The sequence below is a fragment of the Carassius auratus genome, chromosome 7, assembly GCF_003368295.1.
Source record: "Carassius auratus strain Wakin chromosome 7, ASM336829v1, whole genome shotgun sequence".
Classification (NCBI taxonomy): Eukaryota; Metazoa; Chordata; class Actinopteri; order Cypriniformes; family Cyprinidae; genus Carassius; species Carassius auratus.
The window spans coordinates 8,963,790-8,988,127 of record NC_039249.1 but is presented as its reverse complement, the minus strand read 5'-3'; the positions used below and the strand labels follow the sequence as shown (position 1 = coordinate 8,988,127).

Sequence of the window (24,338 nt, the reverse complement as noted above, 5' to 3'; positions counted from 1 at the left end):
TTTCTTCTCGAGTGTTGAAGTGAGGAGAGGATGGGTTATAAATACTGTATTTGACTAGACTAACACACCTATACTGATGTCACATGTTTATGATTTATTGGTTGGCCATAAAAAAGATGACTCTACTTTGAATAACCAATGTCACTCTGTCAAAACATTATTTATTTATTTACTGAATGAAGAAACATACTGGATGGACGTTAGGAAAACAGTATTTTGAAGAAAGGAGAAATTGTTCTTATAAAGCTTCTGTTATTGTAATCAATCATACACATCCCTCACCAGGTGCAGTGGTTGCAGTGTAATCTGTTAATGGAAGTCATATGATAATAATTACATCCTGGCATCTATCTTTGATGGTAGATAGCAATGAATGCTATCGGTTGTTGGAGATATGGGCCTGTGCGTGGCTCTTTACTCTGAACCTTTCATTGCATTTCAATTCAGATCCCACGTGCTCTTCTTATCAAAAAATCTATAAACCAGCAGTGGAGACTGACCAAGTTCATCATTAGTACATCAGATATTCGCATATTTTATTCCTTGTAATTACAGCATATGTCAGACCAATTAGGTAATGGATCAAGGTACAGATATTTGGGCACTATGATTTTTCATAAATGTGGAAGGAATCGCTGAATCCCGTCATAAAATTTTAATTTACTGTAGCCATATAACACACAATGTCACAGAATTTGTAAACTTTTTAATGAATAAAACAAAAGCAGGTCAGTACACTTCTAAACACTATGAGGACTAGTGTCTGTGAATATTTAGCCTCAAAAAACTATTTAAATATGAACTCTGCATGTTTTGTGTGAAAGTGTGAATGAATGGTTTTGTTCAGTAAAAATACTGCAGTGCAGGCATTTTCATCTTCTGCTTTTTTGTTTTCAACTTCTGCTTCATCAGTATATAAGTATATTAATATAATCTCCCTTGGTTCTCTTAGAGTCACTTCATGAGCATTTTACCATTTCATTTAAGAAAAACTATTGTCATTATCATATACAAACAGAAACTTTTAATAATATGAATCTTTGCCAGACATGAAAATATCTAAAAGTGTGTGAAAAATTGTGTTTTATGGTCGGTCACAATTGTGGCATAATGTGTGTACTGAATTAATATATTTCTGTAGTCATAACTTTTTTTTATATCTTAGCCCAGATATTTTAAACTGTTTGATCACATTCTAGGGTTACTATTATGCATAAAAATCCCTTACACAGCATTGATAGTAATACTCAGATAAAATACAAAAAATTACAACCGTCAATGTTTTTCAAAATTGTAACTTTTTTGTAAAATATATCATCAAATTTTTATATTAGTGCTACCAGTATTACAACATTAATATTGTATTTTTTTTTTTTTGGTAATATTTAAACTTTTAATTTAGTGCAGTATTTTGTCATTGAAACATTTTAGTGCAACCTTCACTAAGAACTGCAACTGGATTTATATTTTATACCAAAGTTCACTGTTATACTCATTCTATGTGCACACTCAACAAATCTGAATAAATGTAAATTCATATATTAATAATAGACACCTTAAAAATAATGTTTACAAAAAATCTTTGTCATGTCTTTCTGTTAACATTCTTTACTAACCTTTCATTTTGGAGCTTTGATGCAGCCATCATCTTCTCAAGGTTCAAACAGGAAATAAACTGCTCTGGTCATGTGGAAATTTGCAGTCATCATGTGAAACGGCACATATTTAATTGAGACCCATTGTTTTTTTGTTTTTTTTTTATATTTGCAGGAAGTGCAGTAAAACATCAGTTATTAAGGATTTTAGAGCTTTATAAATGTAAAAACGTGGAAGCAAATTTTTAAATAGACATTACTAACGAACTTTGTACATTAATTGTACATTATTACCTAAAAACTCTTAAAAAGACATTCTGTGACACAACATCAGTATTATTTTTTAATTATAGTGGATTTGAACGTCTGCCATGACACTCACTGTGAGAAATACTGCAAGTGGAGTGATACAAATGGTGAAACAGTTGAAAGAGAATAACAGTTGAATAAAAGGTCTTTATTTCTTTATTTAAGGTCTTTTTTGTAATTTAATTTAAAAAAGCAAACTTTCTTATACTCTAGATTCATTGCACACAAACTGAAATAATGCAAGAGTTTTTGTTTTAATTCTGATCATTACAACTTACAGCTTAGGAAAATAAAATATTCAGTCTCTCAAGAAATTAGAATATTCCATTTTGAGCTTGATCAGTTTGCTTAATTTTGAGTATAAATACTGGGTACCTCTTGGGCTAGTTTAGAACATTCAACCACAATTATGTGAAAGACTTCTGACTTGACAGTTGTCCAGAAGACAATCATCAATAGCCTCCACAAGGAGGGTAAGCCACAGAGGGTCGTTGCTGAAAGGGCTGGCTGTTCACAGAGTGCTGTATCGAAATATATTCATAGAAAGTTGACTGGGAGGAAAAAGTGTGGTAGGAAAAGGTGCACAAGCAACAGGGATGACCAGAGCCTTGGGAAGATTGTCAGGAAAAGCAGATTCAAGAACTTGGTAGAGCTTCACAAGGAGTGGACTGAAGCTGGAGTCAGCACATCAAGAGTCACCATAGTAAGACGTCTTCAGGAAAAGGGCTACAGCCGTCACATTTCTAGAGCCAAGCCACTCCTGAACCAGAAAAAAACACCTGAGGAAAGGAGGAAAAAGAACTGGACTGTTGCTCAATGGTCCAAAGTCCTTTTTTCAGATGAAAATAAATTTTGCATTCCATTTGGAAATCAAGGTCTGGATGAAGACTGGAGAGGCACAGAATACTAGCTGCTTGTAGTCCAGTGTGAAGTTTCTGAAGTCAGCAATGATTTGGGGTTCCGTGACATCTGCTGGGATTGGTCCATTGTGTTTTATCAAGTCCAAAGTCAATGCAGCCATCCACCAGAAGATTTTGGAGCACTGTATGCTTCCATCTGCTGACAAGATTTGTGATGCTGATTTCATTTTGCAGCATGACTTTAAGACTTGCCCACAGTACCAAAACCACTTCCAAGTGGTTTGATGACCATGATATTACTGTGCTTAACTCACCTGACCTGAACCTTACAGTGAATCCATGGGGTTTTGTGAAGAGGAATATAAGCAACATCTGACAAACAATACAAAGGAGCTGAAGGCTGCTATCAATGCCTCAGCCGTGCCACAGGCTAATCGCCTCCATGCCACGCCACATTGAAACAGTAATTCATGCTGTAAGTCATAACCATCGGTTCTCGTAAGCCCCTTGATGTATTAATATATTGATAAGAAAACATAACATTTTGTATCATCATTACATTTATAAAGTTAATGGAAAACAACCACAACCCATTTGTCAAGTAATATTTATTAAGAAGAGTCTGAAAAGGTAGAATGAAAACAGCTTTAATAAAGTTAATATTGGTTTACCACAACACTCAGTTCTCAATCAACATAAACTGGTAATAATGAAACAGTGTGGGGACTTCACTGAATGCATATTCATTGGTTAACCACTGTAACTGTGACAATAATGAACTTTACCTGAACTTAATAAAAAGCATGATGTTGTACAAAAGGTAAAATGCTGTACAATATCTCACAAGTCACCATTTCTATACATTTTAAAAACAGTTTACATCCATTATTTAAGAAAGCACTCGAGTACAGTGAATGTACTGTGCTTCAATACTATCTGAATAAGAAATAATTTCATGAGCAGATGCTGCAGGGCCTAAAGAAGGATTTGACTGAGGATGAGAACAAAAACATATGCAATCATAGTAAAATGCTGTAATTCATATATATATAGACACAAAATAATCACAAATGATATATTCTGACAGGCTACAGCAAACAGCTTTAGTATGAAGCAATTTTTTTTTTTTTTTTTTACAAAGGCTTAATGTTGTATGAACTCTAAATAAAGAATTAAGACGGCACACATAAAATTTCCCTCCATATATCATTTTTGTAGAAGTCCCATCCATAACCTTATTTACTACTGAGTAACAACATCTGACATCAATAATATCTTTCACACCATTTTGTCACATGATCTGAAACAAGATAAAGCCTAAAAATAACTTGAATCTTTGTGTCACTGTCTCGAGCAATCAATACGGGTAAACTGAACAACTAAGTCTGAAGTATAAAGCCATGGTAAACATTGACACATGATCTAATTTCACACCTACAGTAGGTGTACAGTGGTCTGAGTGGGTACCAAGGTCCAGTTTTAAACCCCCTGCGTCACACTGGTGATGTTAATTATCGTGTTGCTTGTGATCAAGGGTTCATAATTGCTCTATAAATCCAGGATTACGTCAATGTCATCACTGCCTGTGCACTCTGAATAATGGCCCATGTCCAGGAATGATCACATCAGCCATCTGCAGCGCCATCTGTCGGTGGGTCTCCTGTATCTGAGGATTCTCGCTCAGCTCTTTCCATGAATCTTCATCATGGCAGCGTTCAAACAAGTCTCCAGCAACAAGGACCGTCCCCTCTGCTGTTCCCTTCACCAGGACACTGACATCTCTACCCATGTGGCCAGGCGTGGGAATGACGGATACCTTGTGGATAAAGTGGATTACTTGATGATTATACGTGTACACTACTTCAGAATATACTGAAGAGTTTTTGTTTGCTAGTCTAACAACTTACAAAGTCGTCAATGGGGTATGGCTGTCCCTCAGCCAGCTGGTTTGGCAGATATCGATCCCCCACGCTTATGTCACATCCCACAATTATTTTGGCGTTTGGAAACAAGCCCAGGTTTCCCACGTGGTCCGAGTGACCGTGGGTTCCGACTACTGTATTAACATTATCTGGTGTCAGACCCTTCTCCTTAAGTTTTGTGACTAGGAAGCAGTGTTAATTTTGACACGAAATTTTAATTTAGTTTTAGTCTTAGTCTTTTGACTATAATTCTTTTTAGTTTTAGTCAAGTTTTAGTCATCTGATTTGTTTTAATTTTAGTCTTATTTTAGTCGACTAAAATTGCTTGGTATTTTAGTCGACTAAAATTGCTTGGTATTTTAGTCGACTAAAATAAGACTAAAATCAATAACAGATTTACTAGACAATTTTTTACAGCTGGTATAGGAAACAAACTTAACCAAAATATATAAAACACAAATTCAACTTTATTTCAACACAACTGTGTCTTTATTTTGATTCAAAAGCTTTTATGCTGCAACAAACACTGTCATGATAATGTAAACAATAACTAGCTGCCAATTGACCATCAATAAAAGAAAAATAACGTTAGGTCCAGGACCTTAAAGCTTACAGCTGAGCTGAACAATAAGTGCATACATTTAAAGTAAATATTTAATAAGTTGGGTGGATAAAAAAAGTAACAAGATTTTCTAAGGTATTCATTTGTCTAGCAATATTGTATGTTTTAAATACTACAATATTGCTAGATTTGTATGTATAATGATAGGATGTGAACATTCATGTTTCACATGACTAATATAGAAATATTTGTGATATTGTCAACAAGTAGAACATTATAAAATATACTAAACATTAGTATTAATCAAATGTATTTATCATGATATTACGTATTAGTATTGTGCTCGCATCTAATCTGAAGAAGGGGCTATTTTACAGTACTTTTCAGTTCGTAATATTTAATGCTACAACATCTACGCACTGCACTATTCCAATTTTGCTTAGCTCAATAAACAAAAGAACATCGTTGTGAAATTACATTTGAGAAAATGTCCGGGTGGCTCATCTGTAAATGTCTTTTCAAATTGGTTGTGTTCTTGCCACGAATGAGCGCTCTGCGTGTTTTACACTTTGTTTTGTTTTGTTCGTCGTCAAACGTGAAGTGAGCTGTGGACATTTTGTCGCTCTTTTAGACAGTAGGGACTTTAAGCAACAGCTGCGAATGGAACGGCTACAGCGACCGGAAGTTTGCCGTCACACCGCTGTAGCCAAGAACGTAAAAGTCACTAAGCAACGGTAAAACAGAACAGCGCAACGCAGCATTAATTCATTTATTGAGATCCAAAAAAATATATAATTTAAAAAAGCAAGAGAATGATTGCTTTTGGCGTTAAATGACAATCTTTTGTCAGAAGAGGAGTTTTTAATATTGTATGATGTAAATAAGTCTAAAAACATAACATTTATTTACCTAACCTCTCACGTTGTAGCGACTCCGGCAAATCAGCTGTTCTCCCGTAGTAGACCGTTAAATTAGAACGTCACAAAGTAGCAGTTAAATTCGCGCAGGCGCAATCCGTTCCACCAGAGGCTGTTGCTTAAAGTCCCTATCACCTCTTCGAATGCCGACTTCCCGGGAGCTCATAAAAACTGAAAACCTTCGCTTCACGTCTCAATAAGTCAGGCTCTGATTGGTTCTCTTCTCTCATGCAGTCTGTTCTGTTTTGCCGGTTCTTTTGCTCATTCCTCGCATCTCTCCCGTCTGCTGATTTGATTTTCGTCACAGTCTATTTTCGTCTCGTCCTTTATTCGTTGACGATAATGTCAATCAATTTAGTCATAGTTTTAGTCTCCATCAGTGCCTTCTATTTTAGTTTTCGTTTCGTTTTCGTCGGCAAAAATATATTCGTGACGAAAATAATGACGAAAATATTTAGTCAACGAAATTAACACTGCTAGGAAGTCTCGGTCCCACGGGCCCCCGGTGTCCACCAGGATAGTTTGAGGTCCAGTAACTAAAGAAATAGTACCGTCAGCTCTAAACGCTCCGTCTGGTTCTGCTGTACAGTAGCCCTCTTTCAACACCGAGATGCTGTATGGCTGGCCTGAAATGTCGGGACTGATGCCAGATTCACTTTTTCTTATTGAGCGATGCGTGTCCATTTCTGCATGTGTAACTAGGATCAGAGATGTATAAAGTACTAGAGAACCATACTTGAGTAAAAGTACAAGTGCTCTATCAAAAAAGTGACTTGAGTAGAAGTAGAAGTGCTCTTTAAGCACCACACTTAAGTAGAAGTACTAAAGTATTCAACATTTTTTGTACTTAAGTATTGCAAGTAGTCTATTTTAAAATGTACTACTCAAGTACTGAAAGTAAAAGTAGAAGTATTGTGTTATGTAGCTATTAAAGAAAATAGTCAAAAGTTTGAACATATTGTTTTTACTATTTCAAATTATTAACCTAAAGGACAATCACAATTCCTTTGACTGTAACTTCTTGTAAACAAAAAACGGTTACTAGGGTTAGTTAGCCCAATTTGCAAAATGATGTCATTAATAACTTACCCTCATGTTGTTTCAAACCCATAAGACATCAGAGGGTCATTTCGAATTTTTTGAAGCATCGAAAATACATTTTGGTCCAAAAATAGCAAAAACTATGACTTTATTCAGCATTGTCTTCTCTTCCGTGTCTGTTTTAAGACAGTTAAAAACAAAGCAGTTTGTGATATCTGGTTCGCGAACGAATCATTCGATGTAACCGGATCTTTTTGAAACAGTTCACCAAATCGAACTGAATCGTTTTAAACAGTTCGCGTCTCCAATACGCATTAATCCACAGATGAATTAAGATGTTAACTTGTTTAATGTGTCTGACACTCCCTCTGAGTTAAAACAAACCAATATCCCGGAGTAATTCATTGACTCAACAGTACACTGACTGAACTGCTGTGAAGAGAGAACTGAAGATGAACACCGAGCCGAGCCAGATAATGACTCGTTCACGAGTCAAGAACCGTTTCTGTCAGACGCGTCCGATTCGTGAACCGAGGAGGTGATGATACTGCGCATGTGTGATTTAGCGTGAAGCAAACCGACACAGAGCGTCTGGAACCGAACTGATTCTTTTGGTGATTGATTCTGAACTGATTATGTGTTAATGTTATGAGCATAGACAGTAAAAGAAATGGACACAGCGACCCCATTGGAACTCAATTGAGACAAATGAAGCCCAGTTTTAGCGTTTTTTAGCACTTCCGTTTCTGACGCGCAGACTCAAACGAAGCTTGACGACGTCAGCAAGCTGTCTGCCAGATGTAAATCTTCTAGTAGCTGTGCGTGCAAACTGCCATCGTTAATCTTGCAGAGACGGCGAGCTTGAGCGGGGAGTTCTTTGGCGTGAGTGAGCAGGAGTAAGTATTCTGATTAATTATTTTGTATAGTATTTTAAAATGTAACGCCAGTACGCCATATTAAGTTAATTGCCTGCGAGCTTCTCCTCCTGTCTCTACGGTAATGCGACAGAGAGCCGAGTGGTTATGACGCAATCGTTAGCCTATTTTTTACAAAAACTGTTCATACGGGGCCATAATGTAACATAGAAGGTAATGGAGCCCTTTATACATTGTCGTGTATCTTTAGAAATAAATAATGGACAAACAGAGTCTTTAAACGCCTCAGATGTAAAGTTATTCGCTGTCAAAGTGACGCCAAAATGAATGGGAGTCAATGGGAATGCTAACGCAAGTGAAGTTCTGCTAAAAGATGGCAGCCCCCACCCGACTTCAACTTCCGGTCGAGTTCCTTGCCCCTTGGTTATGAGCCCATGTGCAGTCAACGCCAATGACGCCATTGCATCGAACGCAAAAGAATCGGTGAACTGTTTTCTTCAATGAATCGAACTGTCAGAAAGAACTAACGTTACTGGTCATCCGAAAACCGATGCAACCGGTTCTTGACTCGTGAACGAGTCATTATCTGGCTCGGCTCGGTGTTCATCTCTCTCTTCACAGCAGTTCAGTCAGCACGCGCAGTCTTCTTATCGCTTGATTCGCTCAATGATGTGCCAGCTTCATCAAACCTGCCATCTACAGTTCTGGCAGTGGTTTGTAATGGAATGATTCGTAACATTATTATAATTGTAACGAGTAACGATGCAGCACATAAAAAAAATATCGGAGTAAAAGTATTAAACTCAGCGAAAATATGTACCGAAGTAAAAGTGGAAGTAGGAGAAAAAAATAATACTCTAGAAAAGTACAGATACCGCCTTTTAGTACTTAAGTACAGTAGCGAAGTAGTTCTACTTCGTTACTATACATCTCTGACTAGGATGAGTTAAGCTCAAAAGAAATAGTTTACCACATAACTTTCTACTACTGAGGGAAAACTAGCTCTTAAGGAAATCAGAATTCATACACGCCACTCTCTTTAATCGCAAGTCGAGGGAACATACGTTACTAGAAAGAGTTTCCATAAATAAAGGGGAATAATTTTAGCAGCGGACGACGTCACGTGACTTGATTTGACGTTTGCATCATGGCGGAAGCAGTTGTAGAAACATCGTTCATGGATCCTTTCAAAGATATTCTGGTTAATTATTTAATGCCAGAAAAATGTTATGACGAGTTCTTTTTACAGTTCAATCTTCTGCACGGTAGGTTCACGTTTGATCCGTTTAGTAGTAACGTTAGCGATAAATGGACGTGATTTCCAAGCTAATTACTTGGAACGTTATACTTACAACGATTCAATGACAAAGTGGAGTTTTCTCTTGTAAGCATTTCTTATTTTGGGCAACTTTTTTGTAGTAACCGCATTATTCGCTTTTTGTCGACCTTAGGAAGACATTCTTATTTATTTCAAATTGGTCTTAAATTATGATCATCTATCATGCAAAATATTTTTTAGCTTTCGAGCGGTCATTTGAGCTGTAAACGTGTTTTATTTTGTTATGTTTGTATTAAACCTCGTCAGCTTCACTACCTCGCGCTTGTTAGAGGAGGCGGAACCATACACATGTCAGTTTCTTACTGGATACCTTTTGTATGTCCTCGGTAATCATCGGTGGTTTCCGTAAACGCTGTTAAAACCTCCGATTCTACCAACGTAATAATAATTGCTGTTTTACATGTGTTTGCTGTGTAACTTTTATTAAAAATATATGCCTAAACGTTCACATGCAACAACTTCCAAGTCACATTTAAGCCTGACTCCCGAGTCCTCTGTGTGATTCTGTTTAGTGGACTGTCTGAAGATTGTAATCAGCAAAGGCCTGGGCATTGGGATCATTCTTGGTTCTGTATTAGGTATGAAAAGTCTCCCTCTTCATCTTTACAACACACAAACCCAAACTATTTTCGTCTAATACTGATATTTTGTGCATGTCTCTTTATAGTAAAACTACCTCAGATTCTAAAGCTGATTGGGGCCAGAAGTGCTGAGGGACTGAGTTTTAACTCTGTGCTGCTGGAGCTGTTTGCTATCACAGGCACCATGGCCTACAGTATTGCCAACAGCTTTCCTTTCAGGTAAATCAGTAGTCAGACCTTTACATAATTGTGCTTTTTCATAAGTCTGGTACACATTTGTCCATACAAACACCATGCATTTATAAATATCAAACAACAAGGGGGAAAAACTGGTTACTAACCACACAAAGATATGTGACCCTGGACCACAAAACCAGTCTTAAGTCACATGGGTATATTTGTAGCAATAACGAACAATACATTATATGGGTCAAAATTATCTATTTTTCTTTTATGCCAGAAATCATTAGGGTATATTAAGTAAAGATTGTTCCATGGCCTGAAGATATTTTGTTAATTTCCTAGTACCGTATACATATATCAAAACCTTATTTTTGATTAGTAATATGCATTGCTAAGAACTTAATTTAGACAATTCTAAAGGTGATTTTCTCAATATTTATTTTTATTTTTTATTTTTGGTCCCTCATATTCCAGATTTTCAAATAGTACCACAGCCTAATATTGTCATATCCTAACAAACCATACGTCAATGGAGAGCTTATTTATTCAGGGACCCTTATGGTTTTGTGTTCAATGGTCAGCTATAACGTGTTTTACTGTGATTATATTTGACAGTTCCTGGGGTGAGGCACTTTTCCTCATGATTCAAACTGTGACCATTGGTTTCCTCATACAGCACTATGGAGGAAACACCATCAAAGGTAAGTTTTAAAACAAACATAAACTGTGCTGCTATCATTCATTTTAAATGTCAAAGTTTATTATGTACCTTTTGACTGTGCTGTGATATGCAGGTTTGGGGTTTCTGGCAGTCTACTTTGGTCTGTTGGGAGTCCTGTTATCTCCTGTGACACCAGTGTCTGTCGTTACTACCATGCAAGCCTCTAATATGCCAGCCATTATCTTTGGACGAGTAAGCAGGAGATAAAACACCAATGCTGTCAACAACTTAGAAATATACATTTTGTGTAATGTGTCCAATTTTCTCTGTGTCTCCAGTTAATTCAGGCTGGTACCAACTACAGAAATGGCCACACTGGACAGCTGTCAGCTATTTCAGTGTTTCTGCTGTTCGCAGGCTCCTTAGCACGCATATTCACTACAGTGCAGGTAAAACCACTATAATGAGATGCAGTTTTTTGGAGGACAGAAGTCTCTTACCAAGACTGTGTTTGCTTAAAAAAAAAACTTTTTTAGTAGCCTTTACTTAAGTCTTCAGTGTGTTGTGATCCTTTGGAAATCATTATAATATGCTGATTTGATGCTCAAGTAAAATTTTTCAGTATTACCAAATTATTTATATTAAAATATTTTTGTGGAAACCCTGTTACATTTTCATATAACTTATTTGATTAACTGAATGTATCCTCCTTGCTGAATTAAATTATTAAAAAAAGACTTATGACCGAATAATTATTGTTAGTGAAAAATATATATGGTCCTCTTAGGATTTTGTATTCATTTCAAAACAGGTTGACATAGTTCCATTAATAAAAGCCCATTTGAATGTGTCCTCTGTACAGGAAACGGGAGATTCGCTCATGGCTGTCACCTACATCATCTCTTCTTTCTGTAATGGTGTGATCACAGCTCAAGTCCTCTACTACTGGAACAGCAGCCCTGCCCTCAGGAAGAAGACTGAGTAGATCCAAACAACAACAGGCAAATTCAGAGACCACTCAGGTTGACAAAGTGCACTGGACAGTCGATTGGGGAATCAGATGTATTCTAATCAAAATGATGGTTCTTGTGAAATTAAGCTCTGTCCCTTGGTCACTTGTTAAAAGCATTTATTGTTAACATATCACATGTACATAACATATACAGGCAGGTACAAATACTTTACAATGCACACATTGACGTATTCCAGGTGCCCTGAAGTGGACCAAAAAGTCAGTATGGTGAGGGGTCCTTCTATAATATAGAACTTTTTCCCCCTTTTTATGGTAGTGGGCTATTTCATTTATTGGACCATTTCTTAGCTCAGGGAAGGGAGTAGTGTCCATAGTATTCTGGAATTAAACCATACAAAAACCTTGTGTAGTATTACTGACATACTGTGGTACTGCTCACTTTACCCTGGCTCACTAAATATTCACTGAAATCCATGTAGCCATTTTGAATTCTACGACAAATCTGTGAAAAAAAAAGTCTGTCAAGATTTTTGTAAATATTAATTGCAGAATTGTAAAAATGACCGAAATACTTTAAAAGTACACATATGCATATGTTATCACATGCTAAAGGCAGCCCTATTAAAACATGTTATCCCCACAAGGGATCATTCGGTTTTTTGTTCTGCATAGACAAATCCAACCATATGGACATTATTTTACAAAGTCTTCCAGAATCTAGAAATGCCCATGTTTCTAGAAAAGAAATTCTGTTGTATTTCTTAAATTGCAATGGTAATCTTGCAATGGTCATGGAATAGTACGTGAAGCAACGTTGTTGAGTGTCATCACAACTATTGGGAACTTGGCAAAATGAGAAAAAAAATACCTTTTTTTTTTTTTTTTGTTGTAGATGGTAGTATATTCACCCATCAAAAGCAAGTGTAAATTTGTCCGCTGGTAAAAGGAAAATTTAATTTGAATGATGGGAATTGCATATTTGCACACATTACATTTTAAGAATTTATTTTCCTTTTTTGCTTGTGAACATCTGTTGTTCGTTGGTAGTTTATTTTATGAATGAAATATTACAAATAGCTGTGATTTACGTTTTTTTCCATATCTAAAGTTGCAGTGTACTTTTGACCATTGAGTAAAACATTACCATCAGATAATTTGTAGTGTTCGTTGTGTGAAAGGCTTTAAAAAAAGACACAAACAGTTGTAGAAAATAGATGAGTAAATAAACAGTTTTATTCTTATTTGAAGTTGTGTTTTTGTGTTTATCTATTATGGAGAGTTCAAATTGATGAACTGTGATACATACTTGTACCACCAGAGAGAGGCAAAGAGCCGATAGAAATACATTTTAAACCAGTTTTCTCCACTGGAATCCTTTACCCTACTAGCTATATAATTAATTACTTGTGTCAGTCTTAAAGTCTCCATCTGTCATCACTTTTTAAAGAGCAATTCTGTATAAGTCAAGAAGAAAGCTTGAAAAGATACTGGCAGTACTGGTTCTGATTCAGAAACTCTATTCAGTTGCTATTTTAGAAATCCAACTCAAGAAGTCTGAAATCATAATAAAACCAATATTTTAACTGACTACAATGAGTTGGATTTCTTCTTATTTTTTTGCAAAAGTAAAAATGTGGTTGAATGTTGACTAATAAAGTTTGTCAAGCCAGATGCTGCTGATATTAAATTGTGCTGTTTTAAGAAGCACTGAATATCTGGATCAGTGCTCTGTGTTCTTGTATAGTGTCAGTCATTCTCAATGCTACTTACAACACACAATCCCTCACTGCAGTTACTTTTACTACTTACCTCATATTTCTTGTGTGCTTTATTCTCTCTGCTCCATTGTAACTGGTATGACTGAGTCTCCTGTGGGTCTAGCAGAGTTTGTTGTTTAGATGTACAGAGGGAAGACAATCAACAATGTTGAACAGGCAAACATAAATAGAATTTACAAAGTAATGCTTGAACAATGGTGCACTCAGACAGATCGGCTGAATGCAAATGTCAGAAAGATAAGCTAGGTATCTAATGAGAGTATTTATCTAAATATCTAAAGCAGGAAGAGCAAAACAATTCTCAAATATAAGCTCAATTTAAAGAGTTCTATTTAAGACCACATTGTGCACAAATGGTTTATACAATTATTTAATTAGTAATACTGGCAACTTATTTACAAACATACATGTAATTTCAAATGACAATTTCAATCTTTGATTAACAGCAATATAACTGATAATACGTTTTTTTTTTACTTTTATTTTTACTGAGCCTAAAATTAAGCTAAGAATTTATTTGTGGTGTGAAAAGTATGTGAGAAAAAAACAATGAAACGATACAGTTATAAATCATTTTAAATAAAGCAATATATAAATCATTTGCAAAAGAATCTCCAAATCATCCATTCATCCTCCAAATCGCTCTTCCTTTATAAATAGGTTGTGGAATCCACAAAATCAATTATCACAAAAACTAATTCTAAATAACAACAGAGATAGTTCAGTGTCTTAAAGTTGGCTAGTAGAAGAAATATTTTCTGTTTCTGTTGTTAATTATTTTAACAACAGATTCAGCTATTTTATATATGTACACATTAAAGTGAAGCATAATAGATTAGGTTCCTCTGTAGGTTCCTCTAAAGACATATTTTCTGCATGATTTCCTTGGTTGTGTTCATAATGTAGGCTTGCTCATGTTTGAATAAATGCTTCAAATTTAGCCTGCACGTTCTCTTTAAACTTACAGAGTCATCTTAACAACAGCGTTCTGTTTGCTGTCATATAGGTAGTGTTATTCCCGTAGACACTGCAAAAAGCAGAAAGCATCTGATCTGATGGCTCTCTTCTCAACTCCACCCCCAACTGCAACCAGCTATTCTTGCCTAGCAGGGCTAGGCACAGTTCATGTCAACACACCTACTGTCAATGCTCATCAGATCCCTTTTTATCAAATAGAATGTTTAGACAGTGAATTATTTTTGGTTGTAATACCAGTGAATACAATTTAAGTGTAAATACCTTTATTTACAATACCATTCAAAAGTTTGGAGTCAGTAATTTTTTTTAAAATGTTAATACTTTTATTCAGCAAGGATGCATTAAACTGATCAAAAGTGGCATGTATAATGTTGCAAAAAAATAGATAAAAAAAAATTCTGTTCTTTTAAACTTTCTATTCATCAAAGAACTTTAAAACTTTTCCACAAAAATATTAAGCAGTTATATTTGTCAGTATGAACTTTTTGTAAATTAATAAATGCAGCAAGCATAATAAATGCAGTGAACAAATAATTATTACAAAATAATTTAAAAAAAAAAATTAGCATATTTTTAAACAGTAATATAATCGTATTTTTAAACAGTCAATAATATTCAGTGGAGTAAAAAAAAAAGAGGGTTAGTTTTTTTTTCTACTGTTCTTGAAAGTTAAATGAACGAATCATTAAAATCCTGTTGGATTACACAGCTTTTTTTCTCAGGTCTGTTGGGAAGCCCTCAAAGTTTGGCCTCTGGTCTTATCTCATCTCACCTGAGTATCTATATCTTTTAATCAGCGGTACACACCACCACCTCCCCACCTGTGTGGGGTGCTTGACAAATGCCCCATCCAGCCTATAACGGCAGATTTCATGTGTCAGACCGGTTTGTCAGAGTCTAAACATAAACGTCTTTAGCTGTCAGCTTTTTTGTCAAAGTATAGACAATATAACATCATAGGTATGCCTGTTAACATTGCATGTTAACTTTGCATACATTATCACAGGTGATGGAATTATCTTTTTTGGAACTAGCAATCCTGAGTATCTTGTTTCACTCAGCCTCTGTTTCACCCCACCTTGCTCTCCTTCGATTTGCTGCAAGACCAGTCTTGCTCGGGGTGTGGTGCTCTCATTAGTGTTACCTGTCAATCACTCTTTCACTGCTGTGCAAATGCTTCCTCTATTAACCACATTAACCTGGCAGAAAGGTACACGTGCTCCATCAAAGCCTGCCACGGCTGCTCAGAACGGTGGGATTTGACCTGGGGTCTCAAAATTGTCTATTTTTATCAAATGATTTTTTTCCCCCCTATAATGTTAAAAAAGTCCTGTAGTTTGTAAAGAAAACCTGCCGGAACAATTATGTTAAAATAATGTTAAAATGTAAACACATTGACAAACCAACCTTTAGATTTTACAGCATAAAACTAAATTATATTCATAAATATATTTAATTTTAAACTGGTAAATCCAACAGCTCTTTTCTGCTGAATTATCAAGGCCATGCTGCTAAAACCAATTTTCCACTATATACTGATAACCACTATAATAACAAAGGTGGGAAAGATTAAGCAAGATGAAGAATCAAAGTTCATCACAAGTAGACTAAAGCTAAAATAATGCAATAAACATTAATTGAAAAATAGGATGTAATATCAATACATAACTTATAACAAAACTATTGAGAAACACAATCATTTAAAACACCAAAAAATATGTTTTGAATTCTGGGATGTGTAAATGTTTTCCCTTTAAATAATAAGATTACTTTGGTACAGTTAACAGAATGGACCCATTAATGTTTTCCCGTATATAGTAAGGGAACTTACTGTTAACCAATTTACTGTATCATTTAGTCTTTTAAAGTTTGATCACTTTACAGTGTTGTGTAAAACTGGCCCTATTAAAAAGTTTGTAATGGGTTTGCTGAGACTGAGTTGAAGTAATAACTCATATTCAATTCATTTTGACAAACAACAACAACAACAACAAACTAATTTATAGAGGTGTTTTAGTTGCCTTGCCCAAAAAAAACCTCCTTTTGCTGTGGACACTGCCAACTATGAGCTAAGCAGACAGGTAGACTACTGCTTTGGCCTTATGCCAAGTCTTTTGATGTAGATATGTTTTGTTGACAAGCTAAAAATCCATGTGTTTAATTCTATTTCCTCCTGAATACATCAAGAGAAAAACTTACGCTACACACCTACACAAACTTAGAATAGCATCCAAATCTGGATTTTAAAAGATAGCTCAAGATACAGGATGTTGATAGATTTGCCAGAAACGTCCCGCGCCTATGCTGTGCAGATTTGTTGCTTTACCTTGTTTTGTTCTCGTCTTTTACTTTTTATAGACTACTGTTTGTCTGTACACACAACACAACATGTACACAAACAGATTTTTAAGCCTATAAAATTACATTTGACATGTGGCAGACACAACATTGACTGTTATCGGATGAGTCTGTCCACCCTCCTGTTATTGCGTGACAGGCAGCGCTCATCTAGGCTGACTCACACACATGCGTGTATCCAGCCCTGGTGGCATTTCAACCAACCGTAGCGGCTCGGTTAAAAAAAGGGAAGAAAAATGTACGCCCACTCACTCACCTGTGCATACACAACGTCTGAGGTACGACTGACAAGTCATCGTACAAGAGAGTGATGAAACAAGTTCTGATGTGAACAGACTGAAAATGAAATATAAGCATATAGACTGCTTGAAGAAATAGCTCACTCAAAAATGAAAATGATGACATTATTTACTTACCCTCATGTCAGCCAAGCTGATGTTTTTCTGTGAAACAAATGAAAACAAAAACCGAAGCTTAAAATACTTAAGCTTAAAACATTTTAAAACAATCATAATGTCCATAAACCAAGCTGACAACAAAACAGCATGAGTGTGAGAGAGAGAGAAAAAAAGAGGAAGTGTTTTTTAACATTTAAACTGACACTGGACAAAAATGAAATTGATATGAAACACAAAGGCCTATGCTATATATGCATTGTATGTCCTTTGCATAATTTAAATGAAATAAAATCTAATATAAATTTTACATGAAATGTGTCAGTTCATACCCATAATCAGCAGATTCTTCATATAAGCAGTTTTTATGTCAGCTGTTGTGCTGGGGAGTGAAGGCTGTGCGTGCAGGAGGGGAGCGGCTCCCTCGGAATGCATGTAAATATTACGCACCCCCCCAGTTTCCACAGCAACCATTAATCTCGTTTCCGGCTTTATGACGAAATAGCTGTCAAATAATTTTAAACTTTTAAAAATAATAATAATAATAAAACGCGACTTAGCAAATCAATCAAAGACATCGTGCTCATTCTATCAATTCATTAAAATCGAATTTTGTCTTTAATCTTCCAAACTGGAAACCCAACAGTTTACCACGGTAACAGTTCGCTGAAGCCTGCGTGGTGGTTGCCAAGTGATTTTGTGTGTCTCAGCGGAGCATCCCGCACCCTCACACATCTAGACACCCTCAGTCGCCCATCTCGCCCTCACCCCCCAAACTTAGTCACAACAAGCCGTCTGACTATACGCCAAACAATGTGGTCTTATTTTTCTTCCTTTAAACGTTTTTTTTTTTTTTTTTAATGATAATGGATAATGATTTACTTCATCTAACTTAGGAACACGCCTGAACTGTTATCAGGGTAGATGTAAAGTACACATCTCTTCCCCTCCCTTCGCCCTCCGATTAGCCGCAGCGAGCTCTGACATTTTCATGAGGTGGCATTAGGAGATGAGGGGGTTAAACCCGAGGAGAAAACGGCCAGAAACGACGGCAACGCTAATTTTCCGCACAGCGGGAAGCGAGAAAAGAGAACAAAGTGGTCCAAGGGAGCCTCTCCGGATTCAGTGGCTTACTACGTACACCTGCGAGCTCAAAAGACACGGACAATGTGCCTCCGAAACGGCCAATTACGACCGAAGCAACAACCAGTTTTCAAACTGAAGAGAGAGGGTTATTCTGAGGTGGACAGTGAAAGTAGATGATTTCACACTTCAGTCGTTGCTTTCTGCCGATTTTCTTTAAATTTAACCCTCTCCTCAAACTTTTTTTTAACAACACAAACATATAAAAGTTTTTGGGTGTAAATTAAAAGGTGCACTCAGCATTTTGTTCTCATTAAGCTTAAAGTCTTAATGGTCTAAAAAGCTTACTAAAAGCATAAAATAAATTCTAGGTACATTTTTTTTAAAATAATCATCACATTAAATTAGTAATAAACGAGTGTGGTAGGCAACACTAAGGATCTTGGATAATGCATTTTATATCCAAGTTACAAATTAAATAGTTGTAATATGGTTTTATTTTACATAAAACAGGCCACCACGTTGACATCACAAATACTAAATTAGTCGTTTTAAATCTTATAGACCGGGGCTGACTGCAAACAGTAGCCCATTCCTTTGTCCACTGATGGGACTGACTGGTAAAACTATTGCCACATGATGAAGGTCTAAAAAGATTGCTTGCCACAATGGGTACACAGTATCATGCAGATTGAAAATTACAAAAACACTTAAGTTCACAAAGACTTCAAAATAATCAAACCTTGAGACTATGTTGTATTGTCATTTATTCTGTAAAAACGGCCCTTATAAGAACCAGAAAAAAGTACACTGTACAAACAGCATTTACAACCAAAATTAAAACCATTATAAAAAATAAAATAAAAAAGTCAAAATAAATGTCAACGGCAAGCTGCAAACTTCAATGGCAATGTAAACTTTTCATTATGCTTAAATCACCATTTAATTAACCAAAAAAACATTAGTAACTAACTGACCGAGCTTTGTGGCAACGAGTCAGAATGACTTACATATTTGACAATGCCTACACACAGTTTATGAGTTCAAAACAAATCTCAAGACCTTGACATAACTTTGCATTTTGTTGATAATGGACCAGGTCTCTGTGGGGGAGAAAAACAACAAACAAAAAGCAAACAGTGCCCAAAAGAAAACCTCAGTTAAGTCCACTGAACTCACTGGTCAACCATACTGTGACTTAATGCTGTGGTAGAATGAAAAAAAGACCAGGTGATGTCTATAACCTCCTAGTCTAATGAAGTGCATTCACTGATAGCAAAGATCAGTGCATTCAAGTTTGACCCATAAGAGGGAAATGCTGGAATGCTAGATGACACAAACATTTAGCAATCTGTAAATATGCCTAAAATGTACCATTTACAGGAGTGCAATTTCCTTGAAAGGACTACAACAAAGTTACTTCACAAACATACATGCACACGGGTATGGTGTATATGAATTTACAGCCGTTAAAGTAGGAAAACAAAAGCAGATAGTGACCAAATTAATTTTTAATCCTCCATTAGAACTTGGGTAACAGTTTCAAGAACTTCTAAATAAATGAGGCAATGTTACAACTGATCTATACTGTCATTTCTTGCCATTCTTTTAAAGAAAGCCCTGAGATTGTCCAAAACACTACTATCCATATCCAGATTTAAAGAGACACTTAGGTCAACCTCACCCATCACACAGTTATTCCATGTACTGAGCTAGTTTGGGCATACAAAACGAAATGTGCTAAATTTACACCCCTCAAGGTCACATGGCATGTTCATCACTGGTCATGGCAGTCACTATTGGTTGACCTGTTTTTGGGAGTTCCCAATATGCTGCCCTGTTTTTTACACCAATTAGATTATGTATCATGATTGCCTACTGCTGCAGGTTCTAAACATTGCACAGAGCACAAAAGAACACTTTAAAAACCTATCCACTTAGGAACAAAAAGGATGGCCATGCTAGAATTTGGAATGGAGAAATGAGCTGACTTTAACGTCATGAGAAGTTACTCCTGGTCAAAATGTGATCGCTGCAAAGACCATAAAACAACAGGAGGCTGAAACGGCAACATTTTCTATAGTCAACACACAACTTCAGATCATTCAAATCAAGGAGGTAGTAAACAATCAGAAGTGTTCAATAATCCATAAAGTCTGTGTGTGGCACTATGTTCCCAATAAGGGTCCAACTAATCGAAGCTCAGGGAGCATTCCCTAAACTTCAGATATGAGTGAGGGGAACAGTTCCACCAAGATAGTGCTGCTGCACTCCAGGATAGGCCCTCTGGTTTGAGGTATCGCTGTTATCACTGCCTGGAATATACATGCTAATCATGTCCCTTAGGTCCCCTTGGAAAGCCCCACGGTGGTGGTTTGGTACTCCAGTAGGCGAATGGGATAGGGGTTCTGGTTTAACCATAGACATCACTGAACTGGGATTCTGAGGGCTGCCACTATATGACATTTGGCTGTGGACAAAAAAAAAAAAAGAAAAAAAAAGGACAAAGTCATCAGCAGATCAGAGGGACGCCAGTAGCAAGGAGAATCTGTATCTTTCCACACATAAAACACCTCTGCATTTGTTCCCATAACGCCGACAAGCAAATAACAAGTCTATACAGGTTAAGCCAGCTTAGTTGTGGTGACTTGAAAACAATTATAGGCAAATAATAAATACATACAAGTAAGGATATGATTACAAATTAAATATTCTAAATTTGCGTTTGTAGCCATTTAAAATTTATAGACAAGTGCTATAATCTATAGGTGTGTGGTTTTAAGGATTAAATTAAGTGACCAAAAACCTTTACATGTGGAAAAAAATGAAAACTTTCTGAAACTAAATAAAAGTACTTTTACAGGACTAGAATTTCTATGAAATATTGCGTTTGATGAAAACATTCAATAAGAACAATTATTACGAAGTAAGGCATAATAAAATCCGAACGGCATATCACGAAATTCTGTGCGCGTTTGCCCCACACAACTCCACAGTTCGTCAAGCCACACTTAACTTAAGAATAATTAAGTTAATGAATTCATAAACGAAAACAAACCTGTAAGAGCCGGCTCCGTTCATGTAGGTCTGTGCCGGCGGGTACTGGAGAGCTGACAGCTCGTACCGGTGCAGTTGTTGCGGGTATCCGAGCGCTTCACCCTGCATTCCCATATAAGCACCGGTGTGACCCCAGCCATAGCCGTCCATTCTCGGGCTCCCGCCTTGTCCCTGTGCCACGGCTGATGCCAGCAGGTTACCGGCTGCGAGGGGATATTTACCGACGGGGTTGTCCTTCTTCATGAGGGCTTTGGTCTTGCGCCGAGGTTTGTATTTGTAGTCGGGGTATTCCTTCATGTGTACGGCCCGCAACCGTTTGGCCTCATCGATGAACGGCCGCTTCTCAGTGTCCGTTAAAAGTTTCCATTCCGCACCAAGACGTTTGCTTATCTCAGAGTTGTGCATTTTGGGGTTCTCCTGTGCCATCTTCCTCCGTTGACCTCGGGACCACACCATAAACGCATTCATGGGGCGCTTCACTTTGTCCATGGGGTCCCCGCCGGGTGGACAAGAGGTTTTTGATCCGTGGTGCGCGTTTCCAACCCCGCTGACCGGAGGAGACATCCCCGGACTGTTGTGGTGGGGATGAGGTTGACCCGCGGTCTTCAGTTCATGCTCCATCATGCTGTACATCACGCCACTACACACTTTGAGTTTCAATCGCTCAGTGCGTAAAGCAGCCAATTAAAAGTGTCCAAGCGAACCTAATCAGGTCAAACAAATCCGGCGCAGGTGAAGTCTCTTTACAGCAGCTATAGTCTGGCCAAATCAAACGCGGCAGTGAGAAAAGAACTGCACGATAAAACAAAACATTTAGAACAAGTTTTTCAGACAAAGTAAAGTAAAAGAGGACGCGAAAAGCGTTTCAATCACAGCTGTTTGCCCGTCTAAACTCTGTTCAACTCTATCCGTAAGCCACTTGTTGAGCCGCAATAGTTTGCAGTCCACTTTGAACCAATTGTATAATTCTATTCCACAACTGACCAATCAGCGCTCAAGGCAAGCCTTTGCTCATTTGCATAACAATTATAGGGGTGTGGTATTTTACGCAGCAGATCACTTGTTGCAAGAGGTAACCGGCACGCAAAGAGAGAAACCAGGGCTTATTTTGTTGTTTAAAATACTAATTATCTCTTACTAGTAATTATTACATATTTCAGAAGATGGAACATTTTATTACGCTTTAAAATGATCACACTTTTAAAAGATGTTGTGTTCTTTTGGACCTGCTTTCTTTGAATAACTTTCTTTGACTTAATTAGTTTCACTTTACACCTTTACACTTTCTGTGTCTTCTATTGTTAGTTCTCGACCCCTTCACCCCGGGGTCATGGGAAAAAGACTGACCTGACACATTTTTGGTGAAAACTGACAGTGCAAAATAAGTTACTAGTAAAAAGTGTATTATTTTAAACGATCATTAATTATACACTATTATAAAATCAAATAATAGTGTATTCTTGTCTTATTAGTTATTACATACAGTGTTAATTGTGTTTTTGAGTGTTTTTAGTAACTGTGTTTAAATCTTATGTGAGCTTTGTATGTTTTCTGGGTAAATTTATGTGACCTTTTTATGGTACACAATATATAATTAGATATGCTACTTGTTTTCAACTCTTCATACAGTAAAGTGCAATTACTGCCTTTTGATGACAATTTATGACATGACTTTCTATAGGTGTGGGATTTTCAGTGTTTGTAATTGCTTGAGAAAAGGTGTGGGTGCAAAGCCTTACGTTGTTTCTTTCTCTTTTTTTGTAGACACAGGTGTGAGTGCTTGTGAGTTTGCAGGTGCTTTGTGAACCATGTGAGCGCTTCTGTTCGTGACTGACAGTTACGCCTTTATGCCAATCAAACCGCAAATTGTGGGACTTCATTCTTTTAAAGCCATATCCCAAAAAAACCAAACATTTTGGACAAACAGAAAACCTCTTATGGAGAGTGTCCAACTCGTTCTGCCATCCTCTTTCTTTGTCCCATTTGGTTTGTGACAGCTCAGAGAGTTTCTCAGAAATGTTAAGTGTGGTCTCTACTCACAAACACAGGTCGTTCAAAGCCCTCATGTTTGTGTACACATGTGCTTCACATGCCTCTCCATGACCATTGTATTGCTTTTTAAAACCAGTGTGTTCATGGGTTTGAATATGTATGTCCAAAACAAGTTACAACACAGTTGTTTTTCCTAAGCGCACACAAAAGATAACCACCCATTCAGCTGGGCTCTAAGCTGCTCAAACACTGCTACCTGAATCAGCCTGTGAGGAGGAATCAACAGGAGTTCTCTGACTGAACTGAATAAATAAGTCTGCGTCTAGACTGTTTTTGCTTATTTGTTCTTCCGTTGTGTTTGTGTGTGCAGTTCTTTCCTGAATTGTAGATTTTAAAATGAAATAATTGCTTGTTTTCTAATGTATAAGCAACTATTTTTAATTACTATAATTCTCATAGTGTTTGGATGAGTTGTTTAAAATGTGAATTTATAGTTTTATTTAATTAAAGTTCAAATATATTCAGTGAATTATATGTTGTTTACATAAATGATAACTTTAGTGTCATTATTTTGTATTCATTTCTGAATTATACGTTCCATTTTAAACAATTATTTTGTATAATATGTAATATTTAATACATTCTATATTCATTCTATACATTATAACTTTTAACACCATTTTTGTTTAATAATTTCTGAAATATAAATAATAAATTTCCAAAAAGGTAGATGATCGGAATATTCCAAGAACATTTATTTCATTAAAATAAGAAATAAGATATAGAAATAAAGAAAAAGAAAGTAGTTTCATTAAAATCAAAGGACAATCTTGTTTAAATATTTTAACACTTTCTTGATTTGACAGTAACTTTACTGAG

The 24,338-nt window shown here is 36.5% G+C and overlaps 3 protein-coding genes and 1 long non-coding RNA gene across 7 annotated transcripts; 1 reads left to right on the top strand and 3 right to left on the bottom strand.

Moving 5' to 3' along the window:
• Positions 1–3,369: 3,369 nt before the first annotated feature.
• On the bottom strand, positions 3,370–6,944 carry mblac1 (metallo-beta-lactamase domain containing 1). Its single transcript, XM_026267057.1, has 3 exons — positions 6,646–6,944; positions 4,672–4,872; positions 3,370–4,580 (listed from the first exon to the last, which is right to left on the bottom strand). Exons 1-3 carry the CDS (start codon positions 6,847–6,849, stop codon positions 4,341–4,343), a joined length of 645 nt encoding a protein of 214 aa, XP_026122842.1. The 5' UTR covers positions 6,850–6,944; the 3' UTR covers positions 3,370–4,340.
• A 1,137-nt stretch (positions 6,945–8,081) lies between these two features.
• mpdu1b (mannose-P-dolichol utilization defect 1b) lies at positions 8,082–13,059 on the top strand. 2 transcript variants are annotated; one of them, XM_026267056.1, is made up of 7 exons: positions 8,082–8,102; positions 9,933–9,998; positions 10,088–10,220; positions 10,800–10,885; positions 10,979–11,097; positions 11,184–11,294; positions 11,708–13,059. In XM_026267056.1, coding segments are annotated over exons 1-7 (639 nt in total). In that variant the 5' UTR covers positions 8,082–8,101; the 3' UTR covers positions 11,831–13,059. The 2 variants fall into 2 exon arrangements, with proteins under 2 accessions (XP_026122841.1, XP_026122840.1); XM_026267055.1 differs by lacking the exon at positions 8,082–8,102 and adding an exon at positions 8,953–9,346.
• A 144-nt stretch (positions 13,060–13,203) lies between these two features.
• On the bottom strand, positions 13,204–18,728 carry LOC113105777 (uncharacterized). Of its 3 annotated transcripts, XR_003292400.1 has the most exons (4): positions 17,660–18,728; positions 17,349–17,375; positions 17,189–17,268; positions 13,204–13,695 (listed from the first exon to the last, which is right to left on the bottom strand). It is a non-coding gene; the product is annotated as an uncharacterized LOC113105777 (long non-coding RNA). The 3 variants fall into 3 exon arrangements; XR_003292401.1 differs by lacking the exon at positions 17,189–17,268; XR_003292399.1 differs by lacking the exon at positions 13,204–13,695 and having other exon boundaries at positions 16,385–17,268.
• Positions 18,729–19,159: 431 nt separating this feature from the next.
• On the bottom strand, positions 19,160–22,410 carry sox19b (SRY-box transcription factor 19b). The gene is made up of 2 exons (XM_026267054.1): positions 21,469–22,410; positions 19,160–20,880 (listed from the first exon to the last, which is right to left on the bottom strand). The coding sequence occupies exons 1-2, from the start codon at positions 22,098–22,100 to the stop codon at positions 20,634–20,636; spliced, it is 879 nt and encodes a 292-aa protein (XP_026122839.1). The 5' UTR covers positions 22,101–22,410; the 3' UTR covers positions 19,160–20,633.
• Between the last annotated feature and the right edge of the window lie 1,928 nt (positions 22,411–24,338).

Excerpts from the sequence above, each read along its gene's own strand:
- mpdu1b (XM_026267055.1), top strand. The coding sequence starts at position 9,229 with ATGGCGGAAGCAGTTGTAGAAACATCGTTCATGGATCCTTTCAAAGAT. Across the intron at positions 11,098-11,183 it reads CAGCCATTATCTTTGGACGA|TTAATTCAGGCTGGTACCAA; the intron begins GTAAGCAGGAGA and ends CTGTGTCTCCAG. Across the intron at positions 11,295-11,707 it reads GCATATTCACTACAGTGCAG|GAAACGGGAGATTCGCTCAT; the intron begins GTAAAACCACTA and ends TCCTCTGTACAG.
- sox19b (XM_026267054.1), bottom strand. The coding sequence starts at position 22,100 with ATGTACAGCATGATGGAGCATGAACTGAAGACCGCGGGTCAACCTCAT. Across the intron at positions 20,881-21,468 it reads AACGGAGCCGGCTCTTACAG|CCAAATGTCATATAGTGGCA; the intron begins GTTTGTTTTCGT and ends TTTTGTCCACAG.
- mblac1 (XM_026267057.1), bottom strand. The coding sequence starts at position 6,849 with ATGGACACGCATCGCTCAATAAGAAAAAGTGAATCTGGCATCAGTCCC. Across the intron at positions 4,873-6,645 it reads GCCCGTGGGACCGAGACTTC|CTAGTCACAAAACTTAAGGA; the intron begins CTAGCAGTGTTA and ends TAACACTGCTTC. Across the intron at positions 4,581-4,671 it reads CATACCCCATTGACGACTTT|GTATCCGTCATTCCCACGCC; the intron begins GTAAGTTGTTAG and ends TTTATCCACAAG.